This window comes from Pangasianodon hypophthalmus, chromosome 14 (assembly GCF_027358585.1).
Source record: "Pangasianodon hypophthalmus isolate fPanHyp1 chromosome 14, fPanHyp1.pri, whole genome shotgun sequence".
Lineage (NCBI taxonomy): Eukaryota > Metazoa > Chordata > Actinopteri > Siluriformes > Pangasiidae > Pangasianodon > Pangasianodon hypophthalmus.
In genome coordinates, this window is record NC_069723.1 from 4280140 (window position 1) to 4299079 (window position 18940).

General features: G+C 37.6%; 1 protein-coding gene across 1 annotated transcript; it reads right to left on the reverse strand.

The window, feature by feature from the left end:
* Window positions 1–9370: 9370 nt before the first annotated feature.
* On the reverse strand, window positions 9371–16148 carry LOC117599095 (uncharacterized). Its single transcript, XM_053239880.1, has 12 exons — window positions 16140–16148; window positions 14737–14835; window positions 14482–14643; window positions 14138–14227; window positions 13073–13191; window positions 12671–12719; window positions 12472–12567; window positions 11680–11856; window positions 11386–11568; window positions 10998–11186; window positions 9595–10804; window positions 9371–9486 (listed from the first exon to the last, which is right to left on the reverse strand). The coding sequence occupies exons 1-12, from the start codon at window positions 16146–16148 to the stop codon at window positions 9371–9373; spliced, it is 2499 nt and encodes an 832-aa protein (XP_053095855.1).
* Window positions 16149–18940: the final 2792 nt, after the last annotated feature.

The window sequence follows — 18940 nt, forward strand, 5'->3', positions numbered from 1 at the left end:
AATCAGAGCTGTGCTGATGTTCAGAACAGCAGCACAATTGCGGCGTGATATCGCTTTTATACAACAGTTCTATAAACAACAAATTAATAAAGAGTAACTGGCAATTTCAGACATAGTATGGCCAAATATTTTGTTTATTTTTGCTCAAAGAAAATAGTTCCCCTAGCTAGATCGAGCGTTGTGAGTTGCCATGGTAACGCACATACTGACTGACAACGCGTAGTAAGTGTAGGAACGGTGTCAGTGTAACGAAGTGTTGCCAATATTTGAATTTTATATAGTGAACACAGACAAGCGGAGTGATACACAGTGAAATGTACCTTTACTGTTCTAAGAAATACCAGATAAATACGCTCAGAACACCGCTTGTCCAATCAAATTAGTCAACCGAAATGAACTTTTGTGTAAAAGATAAATATAACATACTGTAATTTTTCCTACTGGCATTGTTTAGTGCATGAAATGTGTGCAGTGTTTGTATGTGTAGCATTTACATAACTTTCCTTCTTTATAATTTGTTTATTATTAATTTTATTTCATTTAGTCTCATTTAATTTTAAAACATCCTGTGAATCCAAAGTAACTAACTTTAGTACTGTATACTCAGTGCAGTCGTTCTTTAAAATTAGATAAGTATATGCATAGAGCTATTGTATTGTATGGTATGGTGTATAGTATTAGAATTTTGTGTAGTATTGTAACGCATCATGTGTAGTGTGAGAATACTGTGGATTATTGTGAGGTGTTGTATAAAGTATTGGAATATTGTGAAGTATTGTAAGGGATTGTGTGTAGTATAGGAATATTGTGGAATGTTGTGAGGTATTGTATAGAAATACTGTGCAGTGTTGTGAGGTATGGGAATATAGTGGAATATTGTGAAGTATTGTAAGGTATTGTGTGTAGTATAGGAATATTGTGAAGTATTGTAAGGTATTGTGAGGTATTGTATAGAAATACTGTGAAGTATTGTAAGGTATTGTGTGTAGTATAGGAATATTGTGAAGTATTGTGAGGTATTGTGAGGTATTGTATAGAAATACTGTGAAGTATTGTGAGGTATTGTATAGAAATACTGTGGAGTGTTGTGAGGTATGGGAATATAGTGGAATATTGTGAAGTATTGTAAGGTATTGTGTGTAGTATAGGAATATTGTGAAGTATTGTGAGGTATTGTATAGAAATACTGTGGAGTGTTGTGAGGTATTGTATAGAAATACTGTGGAGTGTTGTGAGGTATTGTATAGAAATACTGTGGAGTGTTGTGAGGTATTGTATAGAAATACAGTGGAGTGTTGTGAGGTATGGGAATATAGTGGAATATTGTGAAGTATTGTATATAGTATGGAAATATTGTGGAGTATTGTAAGATATTATTTGTAGTAAGGAAATATTGTGGAATATTCTGACGTATTGTGCATATAATATGGCAATATTGTTGCAATATTGTGTATTGTAAGGTACTATGTGTAGTATGGGAATAGTATGGAGTACTCAGAGGTATTGTATATAGTATATCCTGGAGTATTGTAAGGTATTGTGTATTGTGAAATATAGTGAAGTATTGTGTATAGTATGAGACTATTGTAGAGTATTCTTGGGTATTGTGATTACTCTGAAAATCTTGTGGAATATTGTGTGGTATAACTGGACGAGACAGTACGAGAATGTTGTGTGGTATTGTGAGTTGTATAGTAGAATAGTAGTATGGGATATTTACAGAGTATTATAGGTTTCTGGTTACGCATATAATATGGGAATATTACGGATTATTTTGGATTATGATGAGATATCACGTGGAAATATTGTGGAATGTTGTGGAATATTGTGGAATATTGTGATGCATAGTGTTAAGTATACAATATATACTGTAGTATATTGTGGAGTTTGGTAAATCATTGATGAGAATATGGAAATATTTTGCAGTATTGTGAAGTATTTAATAATGTGGAGCATTGTAAGATACTGTGTATCATATGACTGTGTTGTGTTGTAAGGCTTTTGTATAGTGCAGGAATATTGTTGAGTATTATATGTAATTGTGCATTATATTGTATTGGATTGAGTATTGTGAGTTATTGTCTCTTGTGTAGGGATATTGTGTAGTGAGCTTTCTGTTGCATAGGATTGTGTATAGTATGAAAGTATTGTGTTTGTGTAATATTGTAATTTGTATATACTGGGTGTGATTGTGGACTGTTGTAAGGGAGTATTGTGGAATATTGAAGTATTGTGTAGTATTTGCGGAATACTGAAGTATTCTGTGGTATTGTGTGTGATGAGGAAATATTGTGGAATATTGAAGTATTGTGTAGTATGTGGAGTGTCATAGTATTGTAAGGGAATATTGTGGAATATTAAAGTATTGTGTATAATGAGGGAATATTGTGGAATATTGAAGTATTGTGTAGTATTGTGCATAGTAAGGGAATATTTGTGGAATGCTGAAGTATTCTGTGGTATTGTGTATAATGAGGAAATATTGTGGGATGTTGAAGTATTGTGTAGTATAGCAGATTAAGAGAGTATTGTGGAGTATTGTAGTATTGTAAGTGTATTGTGGAATGTTAAAATATTGTGTATAATAAGGGAATATTGTGGATTACTGATGTATTGTGTAGAGGAGTAATGTGTAAGAGAGTAATGTGGACTATTGCAGTATTCTGTAGTATTGTGTATAGTGAGGGAGTATTGTGGAGTATTGTAGTATTGTAAGTGTATTGTGTATTGTGGAATGTTAAAGTATTGTGTATAATAAGGGAATATTGTGGATTACTGACGTATTGTGTAGAGGAGTAATGTGTAAGAGAGTAATGTGGACTATTGCAGTATTCTGTAGTATTGTGTATAGTAAGGGAGTATTGTGGAGTATTGTAGTATTGTGTAGTGTTGTGTATGGATTTTCTTTTGAGGCGCATAGAACAATAAAACTCACAGCATTTGTGCTTGTGTCACTTGCAGGCTTCTTTTACAGGGCATTACTACAGCTCCCATGAGGTTTCACACACACACACACACACACACACACACACACACACACACACACAGCTTTCTCCTCAGAGCTACGATTGCACTATATGGGGCTGCTTTTTCTCAAAATGCCCACACACACACACACACACACACACACACACACACACAGGCAGTGGTCTAGTGTTATTCAAAGCTCTTTGGAGCCATCTGCTGTTGCGTTACTTGCTTGGTTACTGTGTGTTTGTCTCCAGTGTCAGCACTTTGTGACAGTCAGAGATAGAGGTGTAAATTTAAGTTTTCTGACATCTTTATAACAGAGGAGTTTTGCGGTTTCTCTGTAATATGACAAGCCCTGGGTTTTTTTGGTTTTTTTTTTTAATCTTATTAACCCTAAGCAAAAAGGAAAGGCCGGTCAGGCAACAGCTGTTTTCATTGACGTTCCACAACATTAAATGTAACTATAAATGGATAAAAAGTATGCCGTGTTGTTCTTTAATAAATAAAAATTTGTAGTCTTTGGCGAATTGCTCTGGTATAAGTGGAATAAAACACTTCATGGCATGCTGTTATAGGAAAATAATCAGTAACTCCACTTCACTACACCACTCCATTGTTGATTATTTTCCTGTAACAGCACACCCCATGTGTTTTATTCCTTGATTATATGCTCTCTCAAAAAGAGGTGATCAGCTGTGCAGCCTGAAGTTTAAAAAAAAAGATGTGGCTCTTGTATTATAATAATAATAATAATAATAATAATAATAAAGAAAAAGAAGCCAGCTGACAGGATCTTTAGCGACCTTCAGATCTGATCTGATTTTAAAAATATCTTTATTTAATTAATAAAATCGTGTAAGTGTGTGTGAGGTGTTATCTCTACAGCACAAGGTGAGTTATTAAACTGAAGCTTTAAGTGCACTACATAGGGTGTGATGTAATGGTTTAAACACTTGACCTAGTGCACTTTATATACAACAGGGAGAGATTTGGGATTCAGCCTGGTGAGATGTTTTATTGTGTGGGTAACTCAGTAATTATTTACTGTTTAAGAAAAATAATTGATTCATGTAAAAGCTGTGATAGAAAATAATTAGTATTAATTATTTATTAATTAATTAAGTATCAATTTACCTACGTAACCTAGCACTTACTAATAAAAGTAAAATTACTCTTGAGATTTATTAATGAAAAAAGTTGGAAAAGATTATTCTCTTTAATCATTGTTGTAGAAATTATTTAAATATTAACGTCGTTTTTTATATTTTGCATTATAATATATTGTGTAGCTTAAAACTTAAATGAGATTTTTTTTTGTTGAGGTTATTCTTTTTGTTTCATTGAGGATGAATGCAGCAGCTATTTATTTATTTGTTTGTTTGTTTGTTTACTTACTTACTTTTTAATCAGTTTATTTATTTATTTAATTTATTTACTTATTTAAAATTAGCATTGTTTTAATATTCTACATTATAATATATTGTGTACGTTTTTGTGTAAGATTTATTAATGACAAAGAAGTGGTTACTAGTTGTTTATTTATTTATTTATTTATTTATTTAGGTGGTTAATTAATTGATTAATGAATGAATTAATTAGGTTTTATATATTGTGCACCACATCAGTCCGGTTAGTGTAAACATGTAATTAATGATGGACTTCTGTCACAGGTCGAGTGTGTGTCTGACTCGTGTGTGTGTGTGTGTGTGTGTGTGTGTGTGTGTGTGTATTGGAGGACTATGTAAAGGAAGAGACTCTGGAACTGGACAGTGGTGATGAAGAAAGCGATCTCCACAAGGGACCAGGCATCATCTGTGTTAAAGAGGAAAGATCTGAAGATGATGTTTATCACTGTGAGACCCAAAGCCACTATCCATAATCACCACCTACACTCTGTAGTGCACTAGGGAGGTTTCATGTTTGGTAAGGTGTGAGCTGGAAGGGGTTTTTTGCTGCTTTATGCCATTCTGAATATTGAAATTCTGAATTATCTGTAACTTGTATTGCACGAAAGCAAAAAGAACCTCAGGCGATGTTGTTCATTAAATAACTCATCATCAGCATGAAATCAAGCACAGACTTAATCAGTTACAGTTACTTTCATCCTCTAATCATATTCTCTGCCACAGGGCTGAGGAAATAATAATAATAATAATAATAATAATAACACAAAGTATTTCTAAAAAATTATTTATCCAATTAAATCATAGCTTTTTTAGCTAAAATGAAAATATTAAAAAAAAAATTAAATATTACTTAATTAATAAATACATTTATATTAATATTACTAGTAAATAGTATGTATTACTTAATATTACTAATAAACAATTGCTTAATCTTTCTAGTAAATATTAAATATTATTACTAGAAATTAGTAAATATATTACAAGCAAGTAGAATATATATTAAAAATAACTTTTTAATTATATAATAGTAAATATTACTTAATATTACAAATATATCCTATTAATTATTAATCTACTACTACTATTAATCCTATTAAGTATTAATCAATATCACTAGTAAAATGGCAAATAATACTACTAATATTACATGAAATAATATTACTATATATATATATATATATATATATATATATATATATATATATATATATATATATATATATATATATATACTATAATATGTTAAGGACTACGGAATATGCTAGGAGTATTAAGTTATACCATATGTATATATATATATACACAATGTTGGAAGCCTAGAAATGGTAGAATTGAAAAGAAAAAAAAAAAACAGTTAACCATAAACCAAAAATCCTTTGTTTTAAAATTGCATTTAATTGTTTAATTTAGGAAATTATTCCAGACTGCGAGTTTTTCCTATTTCTTCAACAAGTGTGAGGTTCATGGTCCGGCCCTTTTCATCCCTGATACCCCTGTATCTATCAGTATGGCACACTGAGCCAGACAGACCCTTCCTCCGGGGTTAGACATTCAGACGTCTGGCATTCCTGACACAGGATTGGGAAAACCATTCCTATTGGTGTGCATTTTGGACCGTATGAGGGAGAACTGGTAGATAGAGACAAAATGATAGACAGTGGCTCCTCATGGGTGGTGAGTTAGCCCGTTAAACTACCGGCATGGGTGAACCAGAAGCCTGTGTGCTTTCCTTTTCTTTTACAGGTGGCTGAATTCATTGATAAAATAAAATGTAAAAGATGTTCATTTTGCAGATATACAAGAGTAGACAGTGTGAGGAATACACTGATGCCACAAAACAGATAAATGCTAACTGGATGAGGTGAGGAACTTTGGCGGCTGTTAGGTCATTGATTTTACTTTTCTGTTTTTACCTGTCGCTCTACCTCATTCTCTCAGGTACGTGAATTGTGCTAGTAATGATGATGAACAGAACCTTGCAAGATTACCAGAGCACATCTTCCATGTGAAGAGGGTATCTGCTTCCATGCAGGTCCTGGGTTCCTGGTTAGATCCTGAGCTTAGGCTACTGTCTGTTTCTAGTTTCTCATGTTCTCACCTGGGTTTCCACCAGGTTCTCCAGGTTTCTCTCACGTTCCACAAACATGCCAGTACTCACAATTTCCTCTAGGTGTGATTGAATACAAGGTGCCCTGCAATGGACTGGCATCCCTTTCAGGCTGTATTCCTATCTCATGTCCAGTGCAGTGTTTCTAGGATGGACTCCTGATCCACCATAACCCTGACCAGGATAAAGCACTTACTGAAGATGGAGAACCATGAAGTTGCAGTCATGAGGACTCCTTAAGACAAGACAAGTGATTATATGTGACCAGAGCGGAAACAGTCTCAAGTCTCTTGCATATGGTGTGAAACCTTTACCGCTCTAACCAAATAAATTCAACTTCCCCACAGCCTCAAAAATCCTCGGACACCATTTTAGAAATTATTTCTTTCCTTCTTCTACCATGGAACTCATAACTGCTGTTTAGAGGCTGCTGCATATCTTCATTTTTTTTCCATCTCAACCCTTGTAATGCTTGCACTGGAGCTGCAGAAACAAATCAATATTATCGGTAACATCAATAATAAAAAAAATGTTGGCAACGAATCTTTTTATGGAATAGTTGGCTTTACAACATGTACACTTCCCATTAATGGCAAGATACTAAAACAAAGTCAAAAGTTTAAAATAGCTTCTTTTTTTTTTTTGCTAGGTCTGCTTTAGTTTGGGGGATGCAAAGATGTAATGTAATGTTAGTTATTAGTAGAAAACAGGGGTGCTTGTGCACTTGGACATTTTTGTGAATCAGCACAGACACTGAATAAAACATTTTTTTTTAAATAAAACCTGTATGACGTGATTCATATATAATTTTTCTTCCCCAATTAATCAATCGATTGAACTCATAATGGAGCGATTAAACAATTATACAAATAGTCGTTAGTTGCAGCTGTAATTTGCACAGATTTTTTTTTGTGCTTCCCCAAAACGTATGCTTTCCTGATTCTTCACTTTTATATCCTACAGCATGTGACCATCAGCTGAAAACAATCAAAACCCATCATCTTTAAGGAAGCACCAATTCTTTACAATGCAAAATGACTTACAGTATAAACGTCAAAAAAGTCAAAAAATGAATTCTATGAAATGATACAATAATGATGATAAGAACTACAAGCACAAAACTAATAAATAATGGCTACAAATAAAATGACTAGATGTCATTTAAAGCCATGTAAAATATATCCTGCTTTACTGAGCCAGGAGTCAGGTGACATAACTCATTAATTAAGTTTGTAATTTTTTGATGACGGAAGACTGAATAAGACAAGTTTTATACAAAATCAATAAATTGATCATTATTAACATGTTCCAAAGCTTCTTTAAGAAGTGAATAAATAATAAATTCATATGAGATGACCTATCAGATAACCACATTTTCTATGTAATCAGAAGAACACTGCCTCCTTAACCAATCAGAAGAACACTGCCTCCTTAACCAGTCAGAAGAGCACTGCCTCCTTAACCAATCAGAAGAACACTGCCTCCTTAACCAATCAGAAGAACACTGCCTCCTTAACCAATCAGAAGAATACTACCTCCTTAACCAATCAGAAGAGCACTGTCTCCTTAACCAATCACAAGAGCTCTGCCTCCTTAACCAATCACAAGAGCTCTGCCTCCTTAACCAATCAGAAGAACACTGCCTCCTTAACCAATCAGAAGAGAACTGCCTCCTTAACCAATCAGAAGAGAACTGCCTCCTTAACCAATCAGAAGAACACTGCCTCCTTAACCAATCAGAAGAGCACTGCCTCCTTAACCAATCAGAAGAGCACTGTCTCCTTAACCAATCACAAGAGCTCTGCCTCCTTAACCAATCACAAGAGCTCTGCCTCCTTAACCAATCAGAAGAACACTGCCTCCTTAACCAATCAGAAGAGAACTGCCTCCTTAACCAATCAGAAGAGAACTGCCTCCTTAACCAATCAGAAGAACACTGCCTCCTTAACCAATCAGAAGAACACTGCCTCCTTAACCAATCAGAAGAGAACTGCCTCCTTAACCAATCAGAAGAGAACTGCCTCCTTAACCAATCAGAAGAGAACTGCCTCCTTAACCAATCAGAAGAACACTGCCTCCTTAACCAATCAGAAGAACACTGCCTCCTTAACCAATCAGAAGAACACTGCCTCCTTAACCAATCAGAAGAGCACTGCCTCCTTAACCAATCAGAAGAGCACTGTCTCCTTAAACAATCACAAGAGCTCTGCCTCCTTAACCAATCAGAAGAGAACTGCCTCCTTAACCAATCAGAAGAACACTGCCTCCTTAACCAATCAGAAGAACACTGCCTCCTTAACCAATTAGAAGAGCACTGCCTCCTTAACCAATCAGAAGAACACTGCCTCCTTAACCAATCAGAAGAACACTGCCTCCTTAACCAATCAGAGCACAGCCTCCTTAACCAATCAGAAGAACACTGCCTCCTTAACCAATCAGAAGAGCACTGCCTCCTTAACCAATCAGAAGAACACTGCCTCCTTAACCAATCAGAAGAGAACTGCCTCCTTAACCAATCAGAAGAGCACTGCCTCCTTAACCAATCAGAAGAGCTCTGTGTCAACTTTAATGCAGAAATTTAGGACTTTAAAAAGCACATTTCCAGAAAGATTTTCCGGAATATATAATAATTTAGAGTAGTTATTGAATATTTCATAAGTTGAATATACTTTCACATTTGGCAGTTTTTATCAAAAGAGGGCATTTTAAAAAGTTTTTTAACAAATTTTATTTGTTTGTGAGCCAATATGAGGAGCTTAATGATTTGTCCAGTAGGGAATATTTCAGTGTTAATATTTTACCTTTATAATGTAACTTACAAATCTGTAAGAAATTTGTTCATTTGTTGTTTTTTTAGTGTGAAAGCAGCTTTAGGGGGTTTAAGGGGTTAGCCGTTTGGGTGGATCTTGTTGGATTGTCTCCCAGAGGTGAAAACTCCCCTCATCGTCTGCCAGGCTCTTTTAAAGAAGTCACGTATTGGCTTCTTCATCTTTCGTTTTCCACCTTTGATTCAAAATGAAAAAAGGAATCAGTTCAGCTGAATGAATTGGGTTTCTAGAGCTATGAATGATTATAATGAAACGATGGCTGTAGTATTTTCCTCTTACTCACCAGCTGGGGTGTCTCCGATGTCATTCTCACATTTTGAGCTGCAAGCATCAGTGGAGTCTTCAGGTGTGCTCGCTCTCAGTATTTCAGTGATCAGGTCCATGATTATCACCACGTTTTCAGGTGTGACAGTCGGCTCCATCCAGTCAGAAAGGTTTCCACTTGCTACCTTGTTCTGAATTCCCAGTAGGGTCTCACTGAGGGTGTTCCTCGTCTCTGAACTTAAGTGGCTTGCAGGGTTTCCACCACAAAGTCTAAAAGGATTATTGGTGTCTTTTTGACTTCCAGCTGGTCCATCAGGCTCCTCTCGAGGACTGCCAGGGGGCGAATCCGACTCACTGGAGGCATCATCTGATCTCTCCTGAGCAAACAGTGCCTCTTGCTCAGAGATCACTGCTACCACCCTGTCCAGAGCAGATCTCACAATATCTTCAGTGAACAAGCTGATTTGTGAGGGGCAGTAGAAGCTCTCAGTGGTGCTATCTGATGACAGGACACTTGGAACCTCACGAAAACTCTGATTATCAGACCTTGGAGGACTCTTGGACTCTTGCTCCACCTGATCTCTAGAGGACGTGTTCTTTTGACTCACATACTGAATCAACTCCTCCACCACGTCCTTCACCATCATCTCTGCCAGCAACACGGAGCTCTCAAGATTTTCAGCCTCTGTCTCAGAAGTCAGAGATGTTGAACTGACTTCTTCAATTAAGGCTGATCTCCAGTCTGAGAAATCCATGGACGGAGTCTCATCAGAAATTCTCTCCAAAGTTTGAGAGCTCCCAGATGATAAAGCTGTCTCAGTCTGGGGCAGAACGAGTGATATCACTCTATCCACGGTGAACATCATGACATCCTTACTGATATGAGGGATCACAGAGGAAGTCTCGGTGTGTGAAGTAGAGGGCTGGACATTTGGATCGTCTAAAGTAATCTCCTCCATGTCCTCCTCAAATTCAGGGTCATCCATTGGAGGGTTTTTGCTATCTTCAGTATAGCAGCTCTTCCACTCCAACATGAGACTAGGTGTTGATATTTCAGTTACGAACTTGTTCAACACCTCCAGCACCGTCGTCTGAAGCTGATCTTTGGAGATGCTTGAATCTGTTCTCATTTCAGGACTTGGAAAAACAGAACTCGACTCCACGACGTCCTCTTGTTTCGCTGCAGTGTCGATTCCAGTCATGGAATGCTGGAGATCTTCCGCTGTTATCTGTGCAAGATCAGGAAGGATGTCTTTGCAGTGAAAGTTAATCTGAGTTAAGACGACTTCAAATATCAAAAGATGGTTTTAAGTATTTTACGTTTATTAGGAACATCTAGAGAACTTTCTTTAAACACTAGTTAGCTTTACAGTACTGAAGATCTACACTTATCTCTATAGTGTCATGAATCTTCAAACCTACCACATATGTATCTCCAGAGGATTCTGAATAAGTGTCTGACAGACACACCTCATCCACGTCCTGATTGAAAAAGTCCAGTACTGCCTGGCTTTCAGAACTCAGTGACGACAAGGAAGATGAAGAGCCCCGAGACAGTACGGTGCCCAATGGTCTTTGCACTGATGCCTCGAAAGGAGATGAAATTTCATCCTGTTTATGAGAAGGAAAAAATTCTGAGTCCTCAAATCTCTCTGTTATATTTCAATCAGTCAATCAAAAAAGGCTAAAGGGTACCTTAGGCACTGCATTAATTCTAAGGGTATAATAGGAACAACTAGAGCAATATCTTACAATACTGAAGAGCTATAGTATTGTTTATCTCTATAGTGTCATAAATCTGCAAACATACCTCCACATGTGTATCTTCATTATAAGTGTCTGAAAGGCACAACTCCTCCACATCCTGATCGAAAAAGTCAAGTACTGCCTGACTTTCAGGACTCAGTGACAACAAGGGAGATGAAGCGCACCGAGTCAGTAGAGTGCTTGAATGTTTTCGTGCTGGAGCATCAAAAAGGGCTGAAATTTCATCCTGTTTATGAAAGAAATGAAAATGGCTGTATTTCAATCAAACAGTTCAACAGTATCATAGGAGCCTCTGGAGCAACATGTTATGATTACAATCCTGAAGATCTGCATTTACCCCTACAAGTGTATCTTCAGGATGAGCGTCTGACAACTCGTCTACGTCCTGATGGACAAAGTGGAGTACTGCCTGACCTTCAGGACTCGGTGAGGACATGGGAGGTGAAGACCCCAGACTCAGGATGGTGCTCAAAGGTCTTTGCACTGGAGCGTCAAAAAGAGGTGAAATTTCATCCTGGTTAGGAGAGAAATAAAAAGAGAAATAAGAACAGTTCGACACAAAATGGTAATTTAGGTATTGCAATAGTTTTAGTGGTATAACAGGAATGTCTGGAGCAATATCCTTAAAAACATGTTATGATTACAATACTGAAGATGTGCATCTATCTCTATAGTGCTATAAATCTGCACAATTACCATCATATTTGGAGATTCCCCAGGTAACTCACTGGTGATCACATGGAAAAAAACACATTAAACACAGCGTTATTGTACACATAATGGCAATTTTCATTTATTTCAAAATTCACTAAAGCTCTTTTTTCTCATTGTTAGATTTGATTGAAGCACTTACTCATTAGTTACTCCAGCCGAGGTTCCGGGGAACGACCCGTCTGTGTCCTCGTGTACAGGGGCGAGTACTGCCGAGCTTTCAGGACGTCGTGAAGATGAGGAAGAGGAGCAGACATTTGGAGTCCATGCAATCCTCACAGATCTTTTCATTGTGGTCTGAATCAGGGTGGAGATTTCCTCAAGTTTATTTTACAATTAGAACAAACGCAAAAAGTTGTGCGTCCTCAAATCAGCAGGTAGTGATTAAGTTGCTGATTGACTGAGATTAGCTCCTCACCTTTCCTTCCAGTAGGATTCGGCGTTCCAGTCGGAGTTCTCGCATCACCTCCTTCTCTAGTTTTTCCAGCTGGAGTCGTTGGCTCACCTCCCACATCTGAGAAAATGGATTTTAGTTCAAACTGAAACATGAATCTTCTTAAAAATAGGTAAATCTACATCTGTATCTGTGTTATATTTGAAAAAAGGTGTCCACTTACCACTTGATCATAATTTTGGTTACTCCCAGGTTTACTGTTTTGCACATACCTTGAGATATAAAACAAAAATCATAGAAAATTAAGAATTTTAAAGCATTCCTTAGGTTGAAATTTTGTTTTGGTGTGATTATAGATTTATGTTTGGGTCGAATGCACTATGAAGCACAAAATTCACATTTTCTATCTAAAGCAAAGGCTTTCTCAGTACTGATGTTTAAAATGATTGGAGGCGGGGCTACGTGAACCCATCACGATCAATACTAGAGGGTAATGTAGACTTTTATCCACAGAACCTCCATGCTAATTTACATATTTTTTGTAAATTCATAGATCCTGTTTTTTTTAAAAGAGGGCAAAAGTGTAAGTGTAAAAGTTCTGCTAGAAAAACTCGTAGAAACCTACACTTTCCTGAAGGTTTTCTTTCCTTTCCGTATCAGCCAGTCCCTCATGTCTGAAGTGCTGATGTTCTCTGGGATTCTACCTTTCAGTTTCAGCTTCATGAACTTTTTCAGGAGCTGCTTCTACAACCACAAGTGACTTAATAATGACATCATATAAATATAAACCACTTAATTAAACATTTATTACACTATAAGAGACACTTTACTGTCACGTCCTAGACCCCTATGGTTCCCCACACTGTGCAAACGTTTATTTTTGTCCTCTTAGCTTTACACTTTATATATTTTCTCCTCTGGTTCTCATTAACTCATAGTTTCTGTTAATGAGTTGTACTTCTAATTTGATTTTTCTCCCTTATTTATCTTTATTTTATTTGATCCTAATTGACTAGAATGCTCAAGTTAGAAGCTTTTTTTCCCACTACGACACCCACATCTGCTTTTTTATATACTTTATTATTATTATTATTTCAACAATCCAAGTACAGTACTGTGCAAAAGTCTTAGACACCCTGTTTTTTTTTTTTTAGTAAAAACTTTGTTATAGATTTTTATTTTAGGACTTTTACATTATCAAGTCAGTACAAAAACCATTTCAGATTCCCTAAGATTAGTTTTCCAGCACAAAATGAAATGTTACAGAAAAATGTTTGTATGTCAGTAAAGAAAGCAGCAGATTACGTAAGAGACACTTTTCAGACAAAAAAAAACATAATGAAGACTGCTGGGTTTCGCTGAAAAAATAAGAAGCAGGTCGAAAGTCAAAGTTTTAAGAAGAACTGTGGCTGGTTCTGTAAGATGCTCAGTAACACTTACAGCTCATTTCCTTATAAAACTGCACACACTGCACCTGAGACTAATTTTTTTTTTTTTAAAGCGAAGGATCGTCACACCAAATATTGACTTTGCTCCATTTATGACTGTTTTTAAATGTAGAAACATTTAATTTCATTCTTTTTGAAGGCATCTTTACTCTACAGCATTTCTTTGCATGTGCCTAAGACTTTTGCACAGTACTGTATATAAAAAATATCTATAAGCAGCTGGTCAGTGTTGGTGTAGTTACCTGTTCCTGGAGGAAATGCTTCTCCCAGCTCATCTGAACAGCCTTTCTGTAGCGCATGTACTGCCTGAACTCCTTCAGAGAGCACAGCACCTACAATAAAGCACGAGTTTATGAACCAGGCCTGACTGAGTCGCTTTTCTATGTTACGTCTGACTACAGTGAAATAGCCCACGCCGCCACTTCACCTCAACATTCAGCTCTAAATTCAATGTTCATCAAGATTTTCTACGTTTCTAACCCAATGAAACACTTGTACATTTAATATTAAAGAAAAACTCTTAATTTAAAGCTAAATCGAATGATTTCTCTGAACCATTCCTTCATATTACTGATAAAATGCATACTTTGTCGTCTTTTGTGATGAGCCCCAGTTTCTTCAGGTGTTTTTTCTTGTCTGGCTGATGGAAAAAGTGCTTCAGGTGCGGATCGTGCAGATTGTTATACTGCACATTCATGAGCTGCATGTTGGTGTCGGTCAGATTGAATCCTAGAGCGTGTTTAAAGATCTGTCCGAAAAAATTCAAACCATGAGTTAAACCTGAGCTACACACATGCAGTGTTTCTCAAACCTTCTTTCTTAAACCTGCTCACACACTTACACTCTCTCCCAGTTTGCCTCTGCTGAAAGGTTTGGGAGGAATGGCAGAACCCGGCTTCTTCTTAGAGCCGTTCGTCTTTGTCTTTTTGTTCCGAGACATCTGAAAAGAGCAGAGGAGAAAACAGCATCGTAACAAAACACAGTGCAAACCTTTGACATTTCATCGGGAATATTTCTCTCATCCCTTCATCGTGCACGTCCAGTTCCTTCTTAATCTAATTTACAGCAGATAATGAAGAGTGCAGAGCTCTTAATGTGTGACTGTAGCAGGGCAGAAAACTGAAACTTCATGAATCATGAAAGGGTCTAAGTTAAATGTCATATATTGTAGAAAAGATGGTTTGGAGCAACTTTGCATAAAATATCCTGATGACACGGGATGAGCGGGTCATTCATGATGTAATTTATAATAGCAGTTCTCAGGGCGCGATGAGAAATCTAGTCCAAATGAAATCCCTGAAATAAAACACAAAGGTGGCTTATTGGTTAGCATGCTTGCTTCAGACCTCTGAGGCTGGGGGTTTGATTCCTGCCTCCACCCCGTGTGCACAGAGCGTGCATCTTCTTTCTGTGCTTCAGGGGTTTCCTTCATGTACTTCGGTTTCCTCCCCAAGTCCAAAGACATGCACTGTAGAGTGTGTGAATGTGATTGTGCCCTGCAATGGGCTGACCTCCTGTCCCCTGTCCCCTGTCCCCTGTCCAGAGAGTCCCCTGCCTTGTGCTCCAAGCTCCTGCAAACCTGCTTAGGATAAGCAGTGCAGAAAATGGATGGATGGATAGATGGATGGATAGATGGAAAACACAAAGGTTGCTCCTTTTATGTTTATGAAGTTTTTCATCAGGATTGTGTGTGTGTGTGTGTTTTTAAGTCCTTAATCAGGTCAGTTCAATCCACCTTCTGATTGTTTCTCCACTATCATAATTTCTCTCGTCCTACATTTTGACCGTTAGCTCGCGCGCATCGACCGGTCACGTGACCCCGCGCACCTGCGCGAGCCGGTAATCCTGGCGTTCTCAACAACCCAAGAAACACAAACTACATTTTTATGAGCGACGTGCAACTAACCTCATCCCAGCCCCTGGTTCTGAACCCGGACGGATTTTTCTTTCAAAAGTCGGATTGTTTTTTTTTTTTTTTGGAGCCTGAGAAACACAGCCCCCGGTTTAATCCGAGCTCTAATCCAGCCATCAATCCACATTTCCACACATCTGTACACCACTTCTCCAACTTCTCCTCTCATCCATCACTCCAAATCAGCACCACTCCACCTTTCAGAGGATCAGCCTCCTCTTCCTCTTCCTCTTCCTCTTCCTCCTCCTCTTCCTCTTCCTCTTCCTCCTCCTCTTCCTCTTCCTCTTCCTCCAGATGTGTGGAATGCTTTCTCTCCCACTCACACACTTTACCTTCTTCATGATCAACAACCAGAAAAGAAACTGAACTGTACTCACATCTCTCTCTCTTCTCTTCCAACAGAAATGTACAAAGCTGTAGATTCTCCCTCTCTCTCTCTCCCTTTCCCTCCTTTTTCCTTTTCTCTCTCTCTCTCTCTCTCTCTCTCTCTTTCTGTCTCTCTGTCAGTTAGAATGAATACAGATGTGTTCTGTACACTTAACAATCTGGACCTGTGACGTCACAGTGCAACAGGCTCATTAAAAAAAAAAAAAAAAAGGAGAGAGAGAGAGAGAGAGAGAGAGAGAGAATCATGATCATTTGAATTACAATATTTTTTTTTTACATTTTACATATAAAAATCGACAGCTATTTATGCAAATGAGGCAATTAATTGCATGTAATCAAATGTATAGTTAAATACACACTCGCTGGTCACTTTATTAGGAACACTATCCTAGTACTGGGTGGTTGAGGCTCGACGAACAGCCTCAGTTCCCCACGGCACTAGATACGAAACATTCCTCTGAGATTCTGGTCCATGTTGACATCCCGTAACTCCTGCAGATTTTCACGCTGTGAATCTCCCGTGAATCTCCAGATTCAGATCCGGTGCCTGGGAAGGCCACTGAAGAGCACTGAGCTCACTGAAACCAGCTTGAGATGACTTTTGCTTTGAGACGGGGTGCATTTTCATGTGTTATCTTTCACTGTGGCTGAAAAGCTGATCAATACTTTTGTCTCTTCTCGCATTATTGCAATGCGCTCCTTGCTGGGGTCTTTAAGTCTACAACAAATAAAGTGCAGTAGGTGCAAAATTCTGAAGAAGAATCCTGACTAGGTCCAGGACAAGAGATCACGTCACGCCGATATTGCAGTCTTTGCAGTCACTGGCTCGCTGTCAGGTTTCGTGTTGATTTTAAATTCATCATGCCAGGCTTTGGTGCGGCTCCCCAGTATTCGGCTGAGCTTTTAACCCATTTCACCCCAAAACGCGATCTCCGATCGTCCAATTCTGGTCTTTTAACTGTCCCTCAGACTCAGTTACCTATTATGGGTGATACGGCATTTTCTTCTTATGCTCCAAATCTGATCTTAGAGAAGCCCAGTCTTTTACTGTATTGATTATCTTCTCTGAAAACGTCCTTCTTTAGTATAGCTATTACTTTTATTGTTATTATTGTTATTCTCAATTGTATTTTATAATTCATTGTTTTTGATGCACGCTTATATACTTTGTTTGAGGCTATGTACTTCTGTTTCTATTGTCTTTTCCTATGTAAAGTGCCTTCAGAGGCCTTTTTTAAAGGCGCTATATAAATAAAGTTTATTATTATGGTGGTCAGCAACAATATTCAAATAGACTTTGGCAATCAAGTGATGATTGATTGGTTATAACAGGCCCAAGATAACATTCCACACACCAGTACACCACCTCGACCAGGCTGGACTGTTGACACAAGGTAGGTTGGGTGCATGGATTCATGCGGTTGGTGCCAAATTCTGACTCCACAATCAGCAGAAATCAAGATTCATCAGAGCAGGCTATGTTTTTCCAGTCTTCAACTGTCCAGTTTTGGTGAGTCTGTGCATTTTGTGATGCTTTTCTGCTCACCACAGTTGTACAGAGTGGTTCTCTGAGTTACTCTAGCCTTTCTGGCCATTCTCCGTGGACCTCTCTTATCAACAAGGCATTTCCGTCTGCAGAACTATCGCTCACTGGATGTTTTTTCTTTATTGCACATATGCTGAGTAAAATATAGAGACTGTTATGCATGAAAATCCCAGGAGATCAGCAGTTATAAAAATACATCTGGCACCAACAATCATGCCATGGACAAAATCACCGAGATCACATTTTTCCCCATTCTGATGGTTGACGTGAACATTACCCGAAGCTGCTGATCCGTATCTACATGATTTTATACACTGCACTGCTGCCACCTGATTGGCTGATTAGATAACTGCATGAATGTGTAGGTGTACAGGTGTTCCTAATAAACTGCTCAGTGAGTGGACGTAAATTTGCATACATAATAAAAGCAAATTTAGTATGTTCAGGTTGTTAGAATTAAAAGGCTTGTTTTACTGTGAAGATTTTCATGGAAAAGTTTGGAGGAAAATCATTTTTTTTATTAATTAATCAAGAAATTACAATTCCCCTACCACAAAAATCGATCTATCTATCTATCTGTCTATCTATCTATCTATCTATCTATCTATTGTGCCATTCTGAAAGGTTAGTATAAAATTTTATGTAAACTGTTATTTATTTATTTATTTATTTATTTATTTATCTGCACTGTCGTCGAGAAGATCTCTTCCAAGAAAGTCAGTTCACCGATCGTGTGTCAGTATCTGAGGTCTGAGATTTGAAGGATAACATCGTTCCTTCAGCCAAGGATCTCTGGATGATGTATTTTTACTCGATGTTATCGGAGTACTATAAACACAGAACTCTAAGTCTGGACTGTTTGAGACCTTCCTGGAATCCACCTGCACCTATGGAGTACAGCACCTATGGGAGCTAGAGCAGCAGTTTCTGGATCCTCTAAGTGGTAGCGTGGTTGTCAGATTTTCACTATTCTGCTGTTTTTGTGCAGATTGCACTCTTAGGGGATTTTTTTTTTTTTGTTGCTGCAGAATTTTGGAGTACGGCCTTTTAGCAAACTGATGTAGACCCTGGGTGAGCTGGAATGATTGTGTTTCTCTTGATCTGCAGATTTCACCATCTCCACTGCTCAGTATAAGACTCCTACATTGCTACCTGGTCTTCCTTTAACAAAACGGCATTTAAGTTGACATTATGCAGGTT